General features: G+C 53.9%; 2 protein-coding genes across 4 annotated transcripts; one reads left to right on the top strand and one right to left on the bottom strand.

The window, feature by feature from the left end:
• The first annotated feature begins 872 nt into the window (after positions 1-872).
• Positions 873-5912, top strand: DOC2A (double C2 domain alpha). The gene is made up of 11 exons (XM_084771905.1): positions 873-1128; positions 1559-1919; positions 2326-2405; positions 2574-2648; positions 2762-2871; positions 4124-4250; positions 4337-4396; positions 4483-4646; positions 4736-4817; positions 4906-5002; positions 5091-5912. Exons 2-11 carry the CDS (start codon positions 1640-1642, stop codon positions 5234-5236), a joined length of 1221 nt encoding a protein of 406 aa, XP_084628031.1. The 5' UTR covers positions 873-1128; positions 1559-1639; the 3' UTR covers positions 5237-5912.
• On the bottom strand, positions 5633-17065 carry INO80E (INO80 complex subunit E). Of its 3 annotated transcripts, XM_084771911.1 has the most exons (8): positions 16508-17065; positions 16279-16349; positions 16076-16128; positions 11255-11333; positions 11055-11166; positions 10600-10716; positions 6675-6766; positions 6065-6198 (listed from the first exon to the last, which is right to left on the bottom strand). In XM_084771911.1, the coding sequence occupies exons 1-7, from the start codon at positions 16586-16588 to the stop codon at positions 6695-6697; spliced, it is 585 nt and encodes a 194-aa protein (XP_084628037.1). In that variant the 5' UTR covers positions 16589-17065; the 3' UTR covers positions 6065-6198; positions 6675-6694. The 3 variants fall into 3 exon arrangements, with proteins under 3 accessions (XP_084628035.1, XP_084628036.1, XP_084628037.1); XM_084771909.1 differs by lacking the exon at positions 6675-6766 and having other exon boundaries at positions 5633-6198; positions 16508-16642; XM_084771910.1 differs by lacking the exons at positions 6675-6766; positions 10600-10716 and having other exon boundaries at positions 5633-6198.
• Positions 17066-17141: the final 76 nt, after the last annotated feature.

Here is a 17141-nt window from a genome sequence, read left to right as displayed (position 1 = left end):
TCTGAAACTGCGTTACCTGCCTGCCGTGGGCGGGAGTTCCTGGTTTGAAGGGACTCTCTGAGGATTTATTTAGTCTTTCCAGGAGGTAAGTTTAGGACACAAGAAAATATCAAAGGTTAGGGTTGATGCATCGGGTAGTGCCAGTCTGTAATCCCCAGTGAGGCGGTGGGTTCAAGATTTCAAGGCCAACTTGTGCTGCCCATCTACGATCATTAAGATATTAAAAAACAAACAAACAAACAAACAAACAAAAACCCAACAAGCCAGAAGCCTATGATGTCCTGAGGCGGGAGGCAGTGTGGGGCAGGCTCTTCATAGACCGCAGGTTCAAGGCCTGAAGTCCTCCCTCCCACCCCGCGCAGAACCCAGAACCGGAGATTGGCAGAGGGTTGTGGGAGGTATGGGTCTGAAAAAGAGACCCGGGGCTGGGTTGTGTCACAAGAAGGAAGGATGGGTAAGGGAAGCCAGTCTCCTTCCGAATGAGGTTCCCCAGCGCAGCGGGAGCAGCTAGCAGGTCCCTCCTTACCCAGCGGGTCCCTAGGTCACTGCGGATCTCTAAGCCACACCCACGGACACCCAGGGGTAGGACAGCTGCCCTCTTCCCTTCCCCCTCTGATGCTTTCTGGGATGGGGGTGTGCCTGAGAACCAGCGTCGCTATGGCAACCAGGCCCGGTGGTCGGGCCCTGGAGCCCTGAGAGCCAGCGAAGGCGAGAGGCGGGGCAGCGGGAGGCGCCAGGGCTGCGCGGCGGGGCGGGGGCCTGGGTCTCCCGGGAGGAGCTGGGGAACACCGGGCGCCTCTCGCGGAGGTGCACGCCAAGTTCTCGGGTGAGTGTGCACGCGTGTGAGCTGGTCCAAGGCGCACGGACTGGTGTGAGCGCGAGCACAAGTGTCGAGTGTGCACTCGCGTGCGCTCTGGGGCCCCTGCCTGGCCCTCTGCGCCCCGCGCCCCTCCCGGCCGCCCGCGGCAGCTCCCGCCACTCCCGCCCCACGCTGCTTCTCGCTCGGTCCTCGCCCGCCGCGCCGCAGTCGCCGCCGCCGCCCAGCCTGCGCCCGCGGGCCGCCCGTGCCGGGCACCTGTTGGAGGCCCAGGGACAGGTGCGGGGGCTGGACCGGCCAGGGGAGCGCGGGTGAGGGTGAGAGGCGGAGAAAACCCGTGGCAGGGGGTCCCCCACCTTGGGAGGGCGGGTGGTCCGGGTTGAGGACTAAGCAGGCAGGCAGGCAGGCAGAAGCTTGGGCAGAGTGAGGAGAAGCTTAGAGGGGTGGGTGACATCCTGGCCAGCCCCGCGCCTGATGCAGAAGATACCCAGAGCCTCAGAGAAGCAAAGGAGGGGAGCTGTGGGCCCCCTGGAGCACTTGAGGGGATGCGGACAGAGGGGGAACCCAAGATGAGAGGATAGCCCTGGAAAGGTGACAGAGGGACAGACAGTGTGCAGGGAGTGGGCAGGGTTAAGGGGGAGGCAGGACCTGTCTGGCAGGACAGATCTGGCAACCCCTGTGAAGCCAGGCCTCCTGCTTGCCCACCAGCTAGCGCAGAGCATCTTTTCCCTCGACACTCAGGAAGGGAGGGCAGTGAGGCTCCTCGAGACCCCAGCCACAGCTGCTCCAGCTCTTCACCGGTCTCCCAGCCTGAGGTGCTGCATGAGGGGCCGCAGGGGCGATCGCATGACTATCAATATTCAGGAGCACATGGCCATCAACGTGTGCCCTGGACCCATCAGGCCCATCCGCCAGATCTCCGACTACTTCCCTCGCAGGGGGCCAGGGCCAGAGGGTGGCGGAGGCGGAGGCGGGGGCAGGGGCTGCGGGGAAGCCCCAGCTCATCTAGCCCCGCTGGCTCTGGCCCCGCCTGCGGCTCTCCTTGGGGCCACCACACCAGACGATGGAGCTGAGGTAGACAGCTACGACTCGGATGATACCAGTGAGTCTGGGGGCTCAGTGAGCTTGTGGGAGGGAGCAGCCTCGTGTGTGTGTGTGTGTGTGTGTGTGTGTATGTGTGTGTGTGTGTAGGGTGGGGAGGAGGGAGGGCAGTCCCGCCACCACAGCTGCAGTCTGGGTGCAGATTACAGCTTCAGCAAGGCTCAATATTCAATATTTCTGCTGAGACACTCCACCACCCACACAGTCAGTTGCCGGCCGAGCCAGAGACCTAGACGCAGGCATGCACATGGCTGGTTGCTCAGCCTCACACACACACACACACACACACACACACACACACACACACACACACACACACACACCACACACTTTGAGCTACCAGGTCTCAAACACTTGACCTGACCCGAGACTCACACCTTCTTCCTCTTCTTTCGCCTTTTCTGCAGCTGCCCTGGGCACGCTGGAATTTGACCTTTTGTACGATCAGGCTTCCTGTATGCTGCACTGTAGAATCCTCAGGGCCAAGGTGTGTGTGTATCCCTCCTTCCTAGGCTGCCACCCTAGCCTGGGGGCTCCCTTCATCTTCCCCCCCCCCCAACCAGGGTAGATTCCTCCTCCTTCTGCGTCTCTGTGGGGGCTCTGGTCCTACAGGAGGCAGAAAGGCTTGGGAGTCTAAAGCCCCTTTGTCCTCTAGGGCCTCAAGCCCATGGACTTCAATGGCCTCGCTGACCCCTATGTAAAGCTGCACCTCCTGCCCGGAGCCTGCAAGGTATGTCTCCTCCCAGGATTGGCTTGGCTAACGGGTCCCTCCCTGTGGCCCCACCTTAAGCCTTTGAGGCCCCAGGGACCACGTATCCAGAACCCTTTGTCCCTATGCCCCAGGCCAATAAGCTAAAAACTAAGACTCAGAGGAACACACTGAACCCTGTGTGGAACGAAGAGCTGACGTACAGCGGAATCACGGATGATGACATCACCCACAAGGTGCTCAGGTGAGGGCTTTTCCTCCAGCCCAGCACCTCTGGGATAGCTGTCATTGTGACCTTTGCTTGGGCCGTCTCCTGAGGTCCAACTAAGCCTCTGTCTTGCTGACCACGGCCGCAGTAATCAGTGGCTCCCAGCCCCCTCAGCAGCAGGTTCAAATGTTCCTTCTGGTCTTCCAGCAGAGGACTAGGTTTGGCAGCTGAAGGCCTTCAGTTGTCCCACACATGCTCTTGGCTTCCTCTGCCAACCTCGCTGCTTCACTGGAGCCTCAGCTCCTAACCCACCTCTTCTGGAAAGGTTTCTCTGCTCTCCAAGAGCCCCTCTCGGAGCCCTCGGCTTTGATCAGACCCACACAGCTCAGGCTGCGCGCCCTGTTCCACATTTACCTATAATCTCGGTGGAGGGAAGTCTGCCTGGCTTGAGAACTTGCCATCCCCACCAAACGGGGAGTCCGGCGGCTGAGTCCGGGTGGGCAGGGACCTCCATCTTCACTCATCCTTCAGTCTTGAGTGATAAGTAGCCACGGGGGTGGGGGTCTGTATCATGCAAGAGGCATGATCATCAGGGCTGTTCCACAGAACTGACCTTGGTGTCAGAGGTGTCAGAGACAAAGGCAGGAGTAGCTAAAACGGCCTCATATTCCTCATGGTGGATGGTGAAGGGCTTCATCGTTCCTCAAGGTCACAGATGGCAGCTTTTTGTTTTGATTGGGTCAGCCTAGGCTAACTCAGATCCTTCTGCCTCAGCCTTCCGAGTGTTAGGATTAGTGTGCCACCATACCCAGTTACTAGGGACCATATTTTTGCTTTAACCCCCACGACAGCTTTGGGTTGGCTTTGGTGCCTTGCCCGAGGTCACACAGCTAACAAACATGGGTGGGACTTCAACACACTTTCATACAATAATCACCTACCTCTCAGCCTTGTACTGCTGCATTGGCACCTGGCTGGCTCCCTGCTCAATCAGGAGTCCTCGGCTGGTTACCACCACTGTGCTGGGGCCACACCCACCCACACCTGTGGGGTTCAGTTGGTACTTGTCCCCAGGTGGGGAATGGAGCAGTTTCAGAAGCTGTGACGGATACTGGACAGTCCGGGGCAGGGGACAGGGCCGAGCCAATTGCCCTTCTTAAGCTCCTGCCCATTTTACAGATGAGGAGGCGAGCTTAGGGCAGAGCTGGAACTGGTCTGAGGACCTTTTTCTTCCTACGGAATGGGGCTCACATACCCAGGGGCCCTGACTGTGCAGTTTCCTCCCCAGGATCTCTGTCTGTGACGAGGACAAGCTGAGCCACAATGAGTTTATTGGGGAGATCCGAGTGCCCCTCCGCCGCCTCAAGCCTTCACAGAAGAAGCATTTTAACATCTGTCTTGAGCGCCAGGTCCCGGTCCGTGTGGGGGCTAACAGGTGTATGGGGAGGGGGCGGGAATCTGGAGGGGTCAGCTTGCCATAATCTTTTCTTTGCCCTCTCAGCTTCCTTCACCTTCTTCAATGTCTGCGGCGTTGAGAGGCATTTCCTGTTACCTGAAGGAGGTGAGGCCCATCCTGGGAACCCTGTCTGGGTGGGAGGTGTGGGGAGCCCGAGGCTGACCTCTGACCCTTGCCTCCTTCTCTGGCAGCTAGAGCAGGCCGAGCAGGGACCTGGGCTGCTGGAAGAGCGTGGGCGCATCCTGCTGAGCCTCAGCTACAGCTCCAGGCGGCACGGGCTGCTGGTGGGCATCGTTCGCTGTGCTCACCTGGCTGCCATGGATGTTAACGGCTACTCTGACCCTTATGTGAAGACGTGAGCCCTTGCCCATCCCTTGCCCATCCCAACTGCTCTGGGACCTAGCCTGTCCCTAACTAACTTCTCGGCTCCCCTTCCTCCCCTAGGTACTTGAGACCAGATGTGGATAAGAAATCTAAGCATAAAACGTGTGTAAAAAAGAAGACACTAAACCCGGAATTTAATGAGGTAAACATGGTAGGGAGCAGAAATAAAGACTGGGGACAGCGATGCGGTCAGAAGGCCTCACAGAAAGCACGTCCTGCCTTGTTTTTAGGAATTCTTCTATGAGATGGAACTCTCCACTCTGGCCACCAAGACGCTGGAAGTCACAGTCTGGGACTATGACATTGGTAAATCCAATGACTTCATAGGTGAGTGCAGGAACCCACCAGGCGCTGTGAGGTGAGTGGGCCGGGAGAAAGGGCACTGACGGGCCTGCCTGCCTTGGCTGTTCTTCAGGTGGTGTGTCTCTGGGGCCCGGAGCCCGGGGAGAGGCGCAGAAACACTGGAGTGACTGTCTACACCAGCCGGACACAGCCCTAGAGCGCTGGCACACCCTGACCAGTGAGCTGCCTCCAGCAGCAGGGGCTTTCCCTTTGGCCTGAGCAGACAGCAGTTGCCCAGCACAGGCCCTTTGGGCCGGGTCCAGTACCCAACCTTCGCACGAGTGTGTTGCACGTTTACATGGGGTGGGATGCCCCCTGCCCCACACTACCTGTCTTATTTTTGTGAGTCTCTGTGACTGTGGATCTGTCTTCTTGTGAGGGACTGTGGAGAGCTATATTCACATATGCAAACTTTCTCCTGCCTGACTTGCTATTACCTGCAAATATGCAACCACCCCACGCACAGGGCCATGTGGGAGTCTCCTGCCAGTGCCCCTACCACACCCTGCTGCTCCTCTCTTGGCCTCTCCAGGCTGCCTGGCCCCCTGCCCCACAGGCAGGAGGTCGGATTAGGGGAGATTAGAGGAGGACATTTCCAAATGAGGAAAGGACAAGGAAAGAAGAACCAACCCTTTATTACAGAGCCTTCACGCAAAAGTCCCAGCCCTGCTCAGCTGCTCTTCGGAAGGGGCGGCCACCGCACAGTCTGCCTCCCTAAGATGTGGCAGATCCTCTTGGCCACTCATTTAAATAACTGTCCCCTGGATGCGGCTGGGATGTGAGGGTAGGGCGCCTGGCACCTTCCTCGGGGACATTTGTGCATGTTTACGCCTTTTCTGATTGTGTCAGTGGCCGAAGCATGGCAACTGGGCATCAATAAACATCTCTTGAGGAAGTGGGCTTGCGTGTGCTGGCATGGGAGGAGCACCGCGCGGGGCCGGGCAGGCAGCACTGGATGGCTACTCTGGGATGTCAATTACCAGGTCGTCATCTCCGTCCAGGGCATCATCCCCGCTGCCGGCATCGCTGAACATCTGCTGGGGGACGGTGCTCAGGATCGTGTGTGGGGGCATCTTGGGAGGAGGCAGGGGGGTCAGGGCTGCCCCAACACTGGCCCCAGAACCCCTGGCAGGGAAAGCCAGCGGTCCACCCACAGGGCAGTCAGGGGGTCCGACCGCCATCTGCAGCAGGGGAAAAACAAGGAGGGCTAGTCAGACACACTGGCATGAGGTGGCTGCAGTGCCCGTGCAAGTTCAAGGTGTGGGGGAGAGGCCCTACCGCAGCCCTCAGTCTCAAGCCATGAAGTGCCTGGGGTGGGGGGCAGTGATGGAGGCATGATGGGGATGGGGTGACGGGGGTCTGACAGGTAGCCTGACAGGAAAGCTGGGCTCTTCCCTCTCTAGCAAGGCACCCTGGTTGTTCTGTGCCAGCAGTTGAAGCCAGATTCAGGACTAGCGCAGAGCGCCTTCTCCCTGCCTCTGGGTACCTTGCTCTCCCTCCTCCAATGGGATTCACTGGTTCAAGGCAGGATCACAGGCTGCCTGAGCCAGAAGCCTAAGCAGTAGCTTTGCTCCCCAGCATCTATGACAGTGTGGGTGAGCCCCTCCTTGGGACCCCAGCAGCCACCAGCCTGGGCCAGGCCCTCCTCTCAGCTCACCTGGTCTAGGTACCAGCCTCCTAACTGGACTCCCTGCCTTCAGCCTCTCCCAGCTCCAGCTCCTCCTCCACACTGCGGCCAGAATGGTCACTCTAGAACACAAACCTGAGCGTGTCACTCCTCTGCCTGAGGGCCTGGGCCTGGGCTGCCCTCAGGATGGGCAGGGAAGTGTGCCTAATAGGCTGGCCTTGCTCCATTTGACAAGGTCATGCTTTGTCCTCTAGCGTTTGAGAGGACTCTGCTTGCCCCACCCTGCCAAGTGCTCACACATCTTCCCTCAAGAGAGCTCTCTGGGTGCTTGTGACAGGTCATGTGCTGTGGGCACAAACTGAACACCTACTACGGATCAGGTGTCTTCTATCTATAATCTCTACCTTATAGGACCGTCCTGGAGGAGAGGCGGGGCCATACGCCAGAGGAAGGAACTGAGGTGTGGAAGTGGAAGATAAAGGAATAGGATGCACGTCTTCACTGCATAGCACCCAAGGCGCCCATGGGCTGGGGCGGCAAGCAACACGTGTGGCCTCCACCATGGCTTCCTGATGGTGGCCCTGTGGCCTGCTCTGCTTGTGGGGTAATGTGAAGGTGCTAGCATAGGCAAGGCCTCAGGAAACATGGGTGTCAGGCAGACAGGAGGGCCAGCTCTGGAAAGAAGCAGGACCCCTGTGGTGGTCTGAAGGAGAATGCCCCCACGCCCCCACCCCACAGGCTCTTATGTTTGAATATTTTGTCCCCAGCTGGTGAAACTGTAGAATTACAAGTTTGCCTTCAAGTGGGAGAGAGGGCTCAGCCAATAAAGGCTAGGCTCACAACCAAAAATATAAGAAGTTGGCCTCGTTGGAGGAGGTGTGTCCCTGGAGGTGAGTTTGACTCTCTGAACGCCTCACTCTTGTCAGCTGGCTCAGATGCTCCCCCTCTCCATCTCTTCCCTCCGCCCTCTGCAGAGGAGACTTGGGCTCTAGTTCTTTGAAATCGTAGGCCCCGAATAGACACGACAGGCTGCCTTGGCCATGGTGTCATGGCACTGGAGAAGGAACCAAGACAACCCCAGGGCACAGAGAAGCAGAGGCAGAGCATGCCTGCAAGGGGCCGCTCCCCGAGGGCCTCGCAGGCTTTGCTCTGCACCACCACCCTGCTCCCCAGGGCCGACCCAAACCAGGGTATCCTCAGCATGACCAAGAGCAGCCAGTGTGGCTCCATAAGGCTGCCAGGGCCCAGGCACTCCATCCTTCATGCCCTGTATGACTGAAATAGAGTTCAGTGACATGCCCAGGGTCACATGGTGAGCATGTGAAAGAGCTGGGATTCAAACCCAGCTAAGGCTAAGGCTCCAGACTTTTGTTTTTGCCTTGGACTTCCATATCTCACCTCTGCTCACATTTGCACCTCCTGTATCTCCCACCTAGAAACCACTGGGACTCAAGCCTTTCAGTGGTGGCTGTCTTCTGACCTCCAGGTCTAGGCCTTCCTTACTTTTCAGTGTCCTCTTCTGTCAGCTCTTCAGTCATGCTGCAGCTTATGTCCCAGCATGCTCCTCTTTGCCCTCCCAGCACCACCTCACTTGCACTATCCTGATCTTACTGACGCTCTGCTCCATCATTAGCTCTTCCCTGAGCCTCTCCACGCCCTGCTCCAAAAGCAGTTTGCTCTAGCCTTTCCTCCCAACATGCCAAACCTCTTAGCTGCCCTGTGCTGCTGTGCCTTGTTTTCTCCCACCTGCTCTGAACGTTAGAAGCAAAACCTTTCAGGAATGGCCAGTGTTATCATCCCGATTGTTTCCCTCAGTGCTAGGGATCAACCTGAAACTGCCAGGCAGGACCACGGAGCCACACGCCTAGTCCTGGATCCATACTTATTCCCTAGGAGCTGGGGCTTTGGGCAGATGTGAGCTTCTGAGCCTGGGTCCCAGGAAGAGCAGCAAACCATCTTAACTTCTCAGTCCTTTTTCTAATCCTAAGAATTTACTCATTCATCCTTTCACTTTTTTTTCTCTCTTCCTCCCTCTCCATCCCTTTTCCCTGGTCTGGATCTCGCTATGTAAACCAGGATAGCCTCAGATTCATAGAGTATCACCTGCCTCTACCTTCCAAGTGTTGGGATTCAAGGTGTACACCACTGCACCAGGCAGAATCCACGCTCTTAGCCACTATAAATATAATCTGATTCTTTTTGTGGTGTCCGGTCACCAAGCTGTTTAGCTGGTCCCTGCTCAGCTTGGCTTCCCAGGGCATGGGCACTCGTGTTTTCCTTCATCTTTGCTTGTTTGTTTAGCTTTTTCAAGACAGAGTTTCTCTGTGTGGCCCTGGCTGTCCTGGACTCACTCTGTAGACCAGGCTGGCCTCGAGCTCACAGCGATCCACCTGCCTCTGCCTCCCTGAGTGCTGGGATGACAGGCGTGCGCCACCGCACCTGACTTCCTTCATCTTTAGCTTGCTTCTCGTCACTTCTAGGGCTTTGTGTTGAGCCTTCTCCTCTTCTCCGCCCACACAGCCCTACAAAGCTCAGCTCACACAGCCTGCTGCTGTCTAATTAGCATTTCCAGACGCCTTTTCAACAGGTCCAAGGCCAATTTTCATTTCCCTTCTAGAATCAGCTTCTCCCATAGTCCTCATCGTAGAAAAACTGCCACTCTACGTCACTGCTCAGGTAAGAGCCCTGGAATCTCTGTGAGATCCCCTCTGTCTCTCACACAGTCTAACTGGGTCTCCTCTGACATGGAGCCATGGTGGTGCACTCTGCTGGTTCCTTCCCACCATTCTAGCTGTACCAGGCCTGTCTCTACACAGCCATGTTGCCCATGTACCTAAAATGCAAATGAACTAGACCCTGTCCTGCTCACCTTGCCCGTGACTCTCACCCCATTTCCACATAAGCCCCAGCCTCTCTAACACCTCAAGGCCCTGTCAGCTTCTGTCCCTTGGCACTTAGCCTCTGATCACCTGGCCAGTTTCTCCTCCCTGTCCCCTACCCCCCTTGTTTCAGTTTTGAGACACATCCTCACTACGCAGCCTGGGTTGGCCTGGAACTCACTAAGTAGACTAGGCTGGCCTTGAACTCATAGGGATTCACCTACCTCTACCTTCCTAGAGCTGGGATAAAGGGCAGGAGCCACCATGCCTGGCCTCCTCCTTGTCTTTCAACAAGCAAGTTTCCCAGACACCTCATGGCTTGTTTCCTGTATCTAGTCAATAGCACCCTAGATTATCCACCTTAAAAGGCCCATCCATTGGGTTTGCTTTCTCCACTACGGCCAATCTATCTTATTTCTGCCAATTTTAACAGAACAGGAGCTCTGTACAAGGGTTCGGCTCCCTGTTTGTTATCACAGCTGCAGCACTCCAGATAGGGTCTTCAACACAGGACATACCTGGTTTGACCAGTTTGCGTCAGTGTTCTGAACTGGGGGAGCCCTGACTAGACTCTCGACACCACAATCCTGTCCCAGCTCCAGGGCAGCATACAGTACCTGTGTAACTATGCAGGGCCTGGTCACAGAGCCTGGACCTCAGGCATCCTAACCTGGAGTCTTTCAGGCCTGACTGTGCACTTCCAGCAATCCAGGACTTCTCTGCTTTGCCCTTTGATGCTGAGCCTTGGGCTGAGACTAAGCATCTTAAATTAACCTTTCAAAACTCCTGGGCATTGGGCTGGGGTATAGCCCAGTCGGTAGGGTGCTTGCCTAGCCCTCGTGAAGCCCTGGGGTTGAGCCTCAGGTGTGGCGGCACCTGCCTGTAATCCTCGCACTTGAAGCACAGAGGCAGGAGAACAAGAGTTCAAGGTCATCCTCCTACCAAGGCTACAGGAGACCCTCTACCAAACACCACACAACACCCCAAGTTTCTGTACATGCCCCCTAGTCTTAAGCCTCTTTCAGATGGATGTCCTGCCTTTGTGGCCCCTCCCTATAGTCCCCACATCAGGGTACCTTGAGTTTCCGGGGTAGGCGGGGCCGTTTCTCCAGCTTGGGCCTCAGGGGGCTGGGCTCAGGCAGCTGCAGGGCCAGGTAGTCAGAAGGGAATGGGGGGTAAGGGGGAGAAGCCAGCTGCAGGTGGGAGTAGGAAGATGGAGATGGGAAATGGAGTGGGTGAAGGGAAGAAATGTACACAGGAGAATGGAAAACAAAAGAGATGCTGATGAGTGTGGCTCCCAGGGCTCCTGAGAACAGAAGGGCGAGGGGCAGCAGCAGCAGGACCCCGTCCTGGGACTGCCCCCGAGTCCTGCACAGGGAGCAAGCAGGAGCCCTGACCCACACCCTCCGGAGGTCTGTGGGCACTCTGAGCTGGTGAGCCTCTCCCTGAGACACAGCCCCTTCGCCCACATGGCGCCCACTGGATTCCCAGGCACAGCAGCGCACTACTTCCTGCCTTCATCCCAACTCACCGAGCTCAGGTACGGGGAGGGGGCCCCAGAGGTCTGCAGGGGAAACCCTGTTGAGGAAGGTAAGGAGAGGCTGGAAGGGGATGGCGCACTCCCCATCGGAGGGCTTCTCTTCCTGGAGAAGAAATAGGGACAAGGGTCAGAAGCATCTGGAAAGCCCAGATCCCCCACCCCAGCCCTGGAGAATTCCGGCTCCCGCTTACCTCTTTGGGGCTGGTGTGTCAGACAACTTGGGCGTCCCCTCTGTCTCACTGTTATCTGAGGAGGCAGTGGCGTCTGAGTCTGTAAGGAGGGCTGGTTAGTGAGGTTGTAGAGGGTTCCCTAATCCACTCACAGGACGTAACCTTAACACTATAGAGGGGCTAGGGAAGGGAGTCCCCAGCTGGCACACATGTAAGCATGTGACTGTGGGGCGTCCCTTAGCTCTTAGACCCGTTTCCTAGTTAGGCACCTCCATGACACGCTTGCCAGCACACACTCTGTGCAAGGCTATTTTACACTCTCCTGGTCTTTCAAAGCACAGAAGCAGGAAGGTCAGTACATCACCTCTGCTTTCCAGATGAGTTCACTGTAGCCAGAAGACATGTATGGAGCCTGAATCAGGTCTGTGGTTCTGAGCATCGTAGGCCACCCTTTCATGTGCCTCTAAGTAGCCTTCAGCCTCTGCTCGATTGTCCTTACCCAGGGACCCATTAAAACCCTCCTCCAAACCGTTCAACTTCCTCTGCTCCACATTCCAACTGCCACCCGCTCTGGCCACCACCGTGTTACAATCACGATTACAACTTAGTGACTATGTCCACAGGCTTTAGCGGTGTTTATCTGCCGTCAGTCTGCCCTAACAGAGTTCTATGTTCCTGACGCAAGGCCTCCTGCACTCTGGCTTCACTTCAGAACTCCAAGCCCAGCCTCCAAGCACTTGCTCCGCATTGACCTCCTTTCCTCCTCAGGGAGGCCGCTCTCCTAGCTGAGTGTTCTTCCTAGGAGACTTGCCATTCCCTGAGCGATCACTGCGCATGATATATGCTATCTCCCACCCAGACAGTCTCAATGTATGTGCATCCCTGGCAGGCTTTGAACGCAGAGAGATCTGCCAGCTATTGCCTCCCTAATGTATTTTTATATTTATGTGTACCAAGTTCATGCACAAGCCTGAGGTAGCATTCAACCATCTGGAATAGAATGAGGTGGTTGTGAGCTGCCATGAAGGCGCTGCGAACTGAACCCAGGTCCTTTCCAAGAGTAGTAGGCGCTCTTAACTGCAGAGCCATCCCTTTAGCTCTTTGATTGCAATTTAACATTAATTGTAAAAAATCAAAACAAACAACTTAGGTTGGAAAAACGGCAATCTATGTTTCTGTTGCTGTTGTGCACAAGAGCTTGGCTTATGCTTGTCACATTTCACCTGAAAGTTCTGGTTCTGTCTTCAACAGGTAAACTGCTGCTGCAGTTCCTATACACTTCTTAAAATGGCTTTTTTCTCATTTGTATACACTTCAGATACTACATGCTATTCTTTTGTGGTTTTGTTCTTTTTTGAGACAGGGTCTCTATGTAGCCCTGTCTGTCCTGGACTCGATTTGTAGACCAGGCGGCCTTGAACTCACAGTGATCCACCTGCCTCTGCCTTCCCCAGTGCTGGGATTAAAGGTGTAGGACACCAAGCCTGGTTTATTTCAGTTATTTAGTTTTGTTTTTTGAGACAGGGTCTTACTATGTAGCTCAAGCTGACTTGGAACTTGGAGTTATTCTCCTGCCTCAGCCTCACTGCTGGGATTATCGGTATAAGGCATCATGTCAATGTGGCTTTTGCATTTGCAGCTTTTCATTTTTATTTATTTAGAGATGGGGTATCATGTAGCTGAAGGTGGTCTTCAACTTCTGGTCCTTCTGTCTCTACCTTTCAGGGGGGCTGGGATTAAAGGCCTGGGCCACCATCTCTTTAAACACTTTATCCCTTTTCTTTGAATCATGGTCTCATTTAGCTAGGTTGGAATTCATTTAATTTTAAAAAATTACATTTACTTATTTGTGTGCATATGGGCTTACTTTACGCATGTAGAGGTCAGAGTACAACTTCAGGGAGCCATTCTCCTCCACTGTAGCTCCTATGGACTGCACTTGGGTGGTCAGGTTCAGCAGCAAGTGTCTGTGCTCAATGAGCCATCTCAAAAGGAGCTGCTGACGGGCTGCGTATGGCTAGGCAAGTTAAGAGCACTGGCTGCTCTTCTGGAGGACCTGGGTTCAATTCCTAGCACTTACTTCATTGCTTACAACCATCTATAGCTCGTTCTTAGAGATCCAATGCTCTCTTCTAGCTTCATAGAGACTATCTATACATGGTGCCCAGACATACATGCAAGCAAAAAAAAAAAAAAAAAAACCCAAAAAAACAAAACAACAACAACAACAAAACTTACACACACACACACATATTTTAGTTTTTTGAGACAGGGTTTCTCTGTGTTATCTTGGCTGTCCTGGACTCGCTTTGTAGACTACGCTGGCCTCAAACTCACAGTGATCCACCTGCCTCTGCATCCAGGGTAAAATAAATATCTTTAAACAACAACAACAAAAAACTAAGCAGATGGGTGTGGTGGCGCATGCATGAAATCCCAGCATTGGGGAGGCTGAGGTAGGATTATGAGGCTGAAACCAACTAGAGCTACAAATGAAGAACATACCTCAATGTCTCAGATAACAACAAAACAAACTGTGGAAAACTGTAGACTGGGGCTGGAGAGATGGCTCAGAGGTTAAGAGCACTGGCTGCTCTTCTAGAGGTCCTTAGTTCAATTCCCAGCAACCACATGGTGGCTCACAACTATCTATAATGATATTTGGTCCCCTCTTCTGGAGGGAAGGCACACATGCAGGCAGAATATTGTATACATAATAAATAAATCTTTTAAAAAATTATAAAGATTATGAAACTATGTAAACTTCAAAATGTAATGTTTACAAATAAAGTTCTAATAAAACACAGCCAGCCCAGCGTGTTTAATCCCAGCATTCGGGAGGCAGAGGCAGGCGGATGGCTGTGAGTTCGAGGCCAGCCTGGTCTACAAAGCGAGTCCAGGACAGCCAAGGCTACACAGAGAAACCCGGTCTTGAAAAACCAACCAACCAACCAACCAACCAACCAAACAAAATCCGGCCAATTTTATTAATATGCTAAGTACAGCTGTATTCACATGAGCCAAGAAGTTTACTTTAAAGACAGTATTTATAAAAACCGAAAGTATTTTCCTGCCCCTTTGCAAAAGAAACTTATCAACTCCTGTTATATACTATAGTTTCTACCATTTAAGCTGGTTTTAATGCTCATCAAGCTCTCACCATCACTTAACATTCTAGTTTCTTTAAAAAAAAGTTGGGGGCTGGACAGATGGCTCAGAGGTTAAGGGCACAGACTGCTCCTTCAGAGGTCCTGAGTTCAGTTCCCAGCAACCACATGGTGGCTCCCAACCATCTATAGCGCGATCTGATGCCCTCTTCTGGCCTGCATGTGTACAAGCAGGCAGAGCACTGTATTCATAATAAGTCTTTAAAAAAAAAAAAAAATTGGGAGGACTGGAGAAATGGTTCAGTGCTTAAGAATGGTCCCGAGTTCCATTCCCAGCAACCACATGGTAGCTCATAATCATGTATAGTGTGATGCCCTCTTCTACAGATAAAGTGCTCATATACAATAAATAAACAAATCTTTAAAAAGATTTTTTTGTTTTGTTTTGCTTTTCAAGACAGTGTTTCTCTGTGTAGTCTTAGCTGTTCTGGAACTCGCTCTATAGACCAGGCTGGCCTTGAATTCAGAGATCCACCTGCCTCTACCTCCCAAGTGCTGTGATTAAAGGCATGTACCACCACTGCACACTCTTTAAAAAAAATTTAAAGTGCTAGGTTTTTTGTTTTTCCAAGACAGAGTCTTTCTGTGTTAGCCTTGACCGGCTCGGACTCGCTTTGTAGACCAGGCTGGCCTTGAACTCACAGCGACATGCCTGCCTCTGCCTCCCGAGTGCTGGGATTAAAGGCGTGCGCTACCACGCCCGCCCGGGCTTAAAGTGCTATTTTTATAATTGATATTAGTGTCTGTGCAGATGCCTACATGCGATAGTGTTTTGAGGTTACATGACAACTTTCAGAAGTTATTATGACCTTTGTAGACTTTGTTTGTTTTAAAGACTGGGTCACTGCCGGTTGAATGTCTTTGCCTTCTGAATGGTGGGCTAACAGGCACCCCCGTTAGCCCCCATGTATTACACATAACAGGGATATAAATGACAAGAGGCCAGAGGCGTCATTCATTTTGCCAGCCTGGGCCACACACAATGCCTGGAACACAGTGGATAAGTAAATACTTAAGAATTGCTAGGTGGAGCTGGGTGTGGTGGCGCACGCCTTTAATCCCAGCACTCGGGAGGCAGAGGCAGGCAGATCGCTGTGAGTTCGAGGCCAGCCTGGTCTACAAAGTGAGTCCAGGGCAGCCAAGGCTACACAGAGAAACCCTGTCTCGAAAAACCAAACCAAACCAAACCAAACCAAACTACAAAGAATTGCCAGGTGGTGTGGTGGCACACACTTCCAATTTCAGCACTCTTTGGGGAGGCAGAGGCAAGCAAGTCTCTGTGAGTTCGAGGCCAGCCTGGTCTATAAAGCAAGTTAGGACAGCCAAGGCTACACAGAGGAAATCCTCTCTCAAACCCACCCCCCCAAAAAACAAAAACAAAAACAAAAAGACCAACAACAACAAAAAGAATGGCTGGGCCTGGTATACACTCCTTTAATCCCAGCACTCGGGAGGCTGAGGCAGAGGGATTTCTGAGTTGGAGTCCAGCCTGGTCTACTGATGGACTTCCAGGACAGCCAGGGCTGGGGGCGGGGTGGTGGCAGCCGGAGGCCAGCAACTATGCTTAAGATCTATTGGAGGGCTGCCATCAGCTTCCGCATCCTAAGGGGGCGGCCCCAGGAGCACTTGTTTAAAGTGCCAGTGCCACACGTCTTCCACAAACGCCTCTGCTCACCCGAGGACTCTTCATCCACGTTCTCATAATGCAGAAGTCGATCTAGAAGGAAGCTGGGACAAGTGGCAAGGAGAATGGTCATTCCCGTTTCAGCGACAGCCTCGGGCTCTATTTAGTTCTATTTAGCATGCATTTGGGGTCCTCTTCCAGAGCGGGGCGAGGATCCCCCAGGAGTAACTGCCCTTGTCGCCCACAAGCCTCACCTCTTGTCCCGGGAAACCTTGAGCAATTTCCTTTGCGCCTTTCGGAGCTCCTCCTGGAAGCACTCGTGTTCCTGTACCGAACAGGGTGGGTGCTGAGCCAGAGCATCCGTAAAAGGACCAGAACCCGGAGCCATCTCTCCCTACCTATCCCCTTTACCACATGGGTAAACTGAGGTCCCCCTCAGCGCTTAGGCCTCACACACCACGACATCCTCACACCGGCACTCACGTAAATGAGAAACTTGAGCTTCCGCTTCAGATTCCGGTATTTCTTTTTGTAGTCCACTTCGCCGTCCGCTGGTCCGTTCATGACCCGCCTGGGAGTAGCGCCCCAGACGAGAGTCCCGCTACCCAGAGCCAAGCCGGCCCGGCCTCTCACACCTCCACTTCCGGGGACTTTGCAATTGGACTACAACTCCCAGAGTACTCCGCGCGCCGGGAGCGTTTTCAAACCGCCTGGCTTCCAGGGGAAGACCTAAAAGGAACGCGGCTTCCAGTGACTTCGCGGTACTCTGAGGTCACAGAGGAGTCGGATACTGGAGGGCGCAATTATCGTTACTAAGCCGATTAGAACCTTGGAGCTACAAAAAAGATACCCAGAAATTCAGTGTGTTGGCGAGGATATCCTTTTCCTTCTGCCATTCGAAACAAGAGAGCTAACTTGGTGACCCTGACCACAGAGCAGCGTTAAGCGTTGATTATCTTACACTCAAAGAGTGCCGGCCCCAAACTGACTTGTAGAGAGAATTTTTATAAGTAGCTTCTAACAAAGAGCAGAAACCTTGAGAGCCACCAACTGCTCAGGGAAAGCAAGAGCTGCCAAAGCTCGAGGTCCCAAAGCTCCACGTCATAGGCCCAACTGC

The sequence above is a fragment of the Acomys minous genome, assembly GCF_964271855.1.
Source record: "Acomys minous genome assembly, chromosome: 2".
Lineage (NCBI taxonomy): Eukaryota > Metazoa > Chordata > Mammalia > Rodentia > Muridae > Acomys > Acomys minous.
Note: the sequence above shows the minus strand (reverse complement) of the source record. Positions and strands in the feature narration are given on the sequence as shown.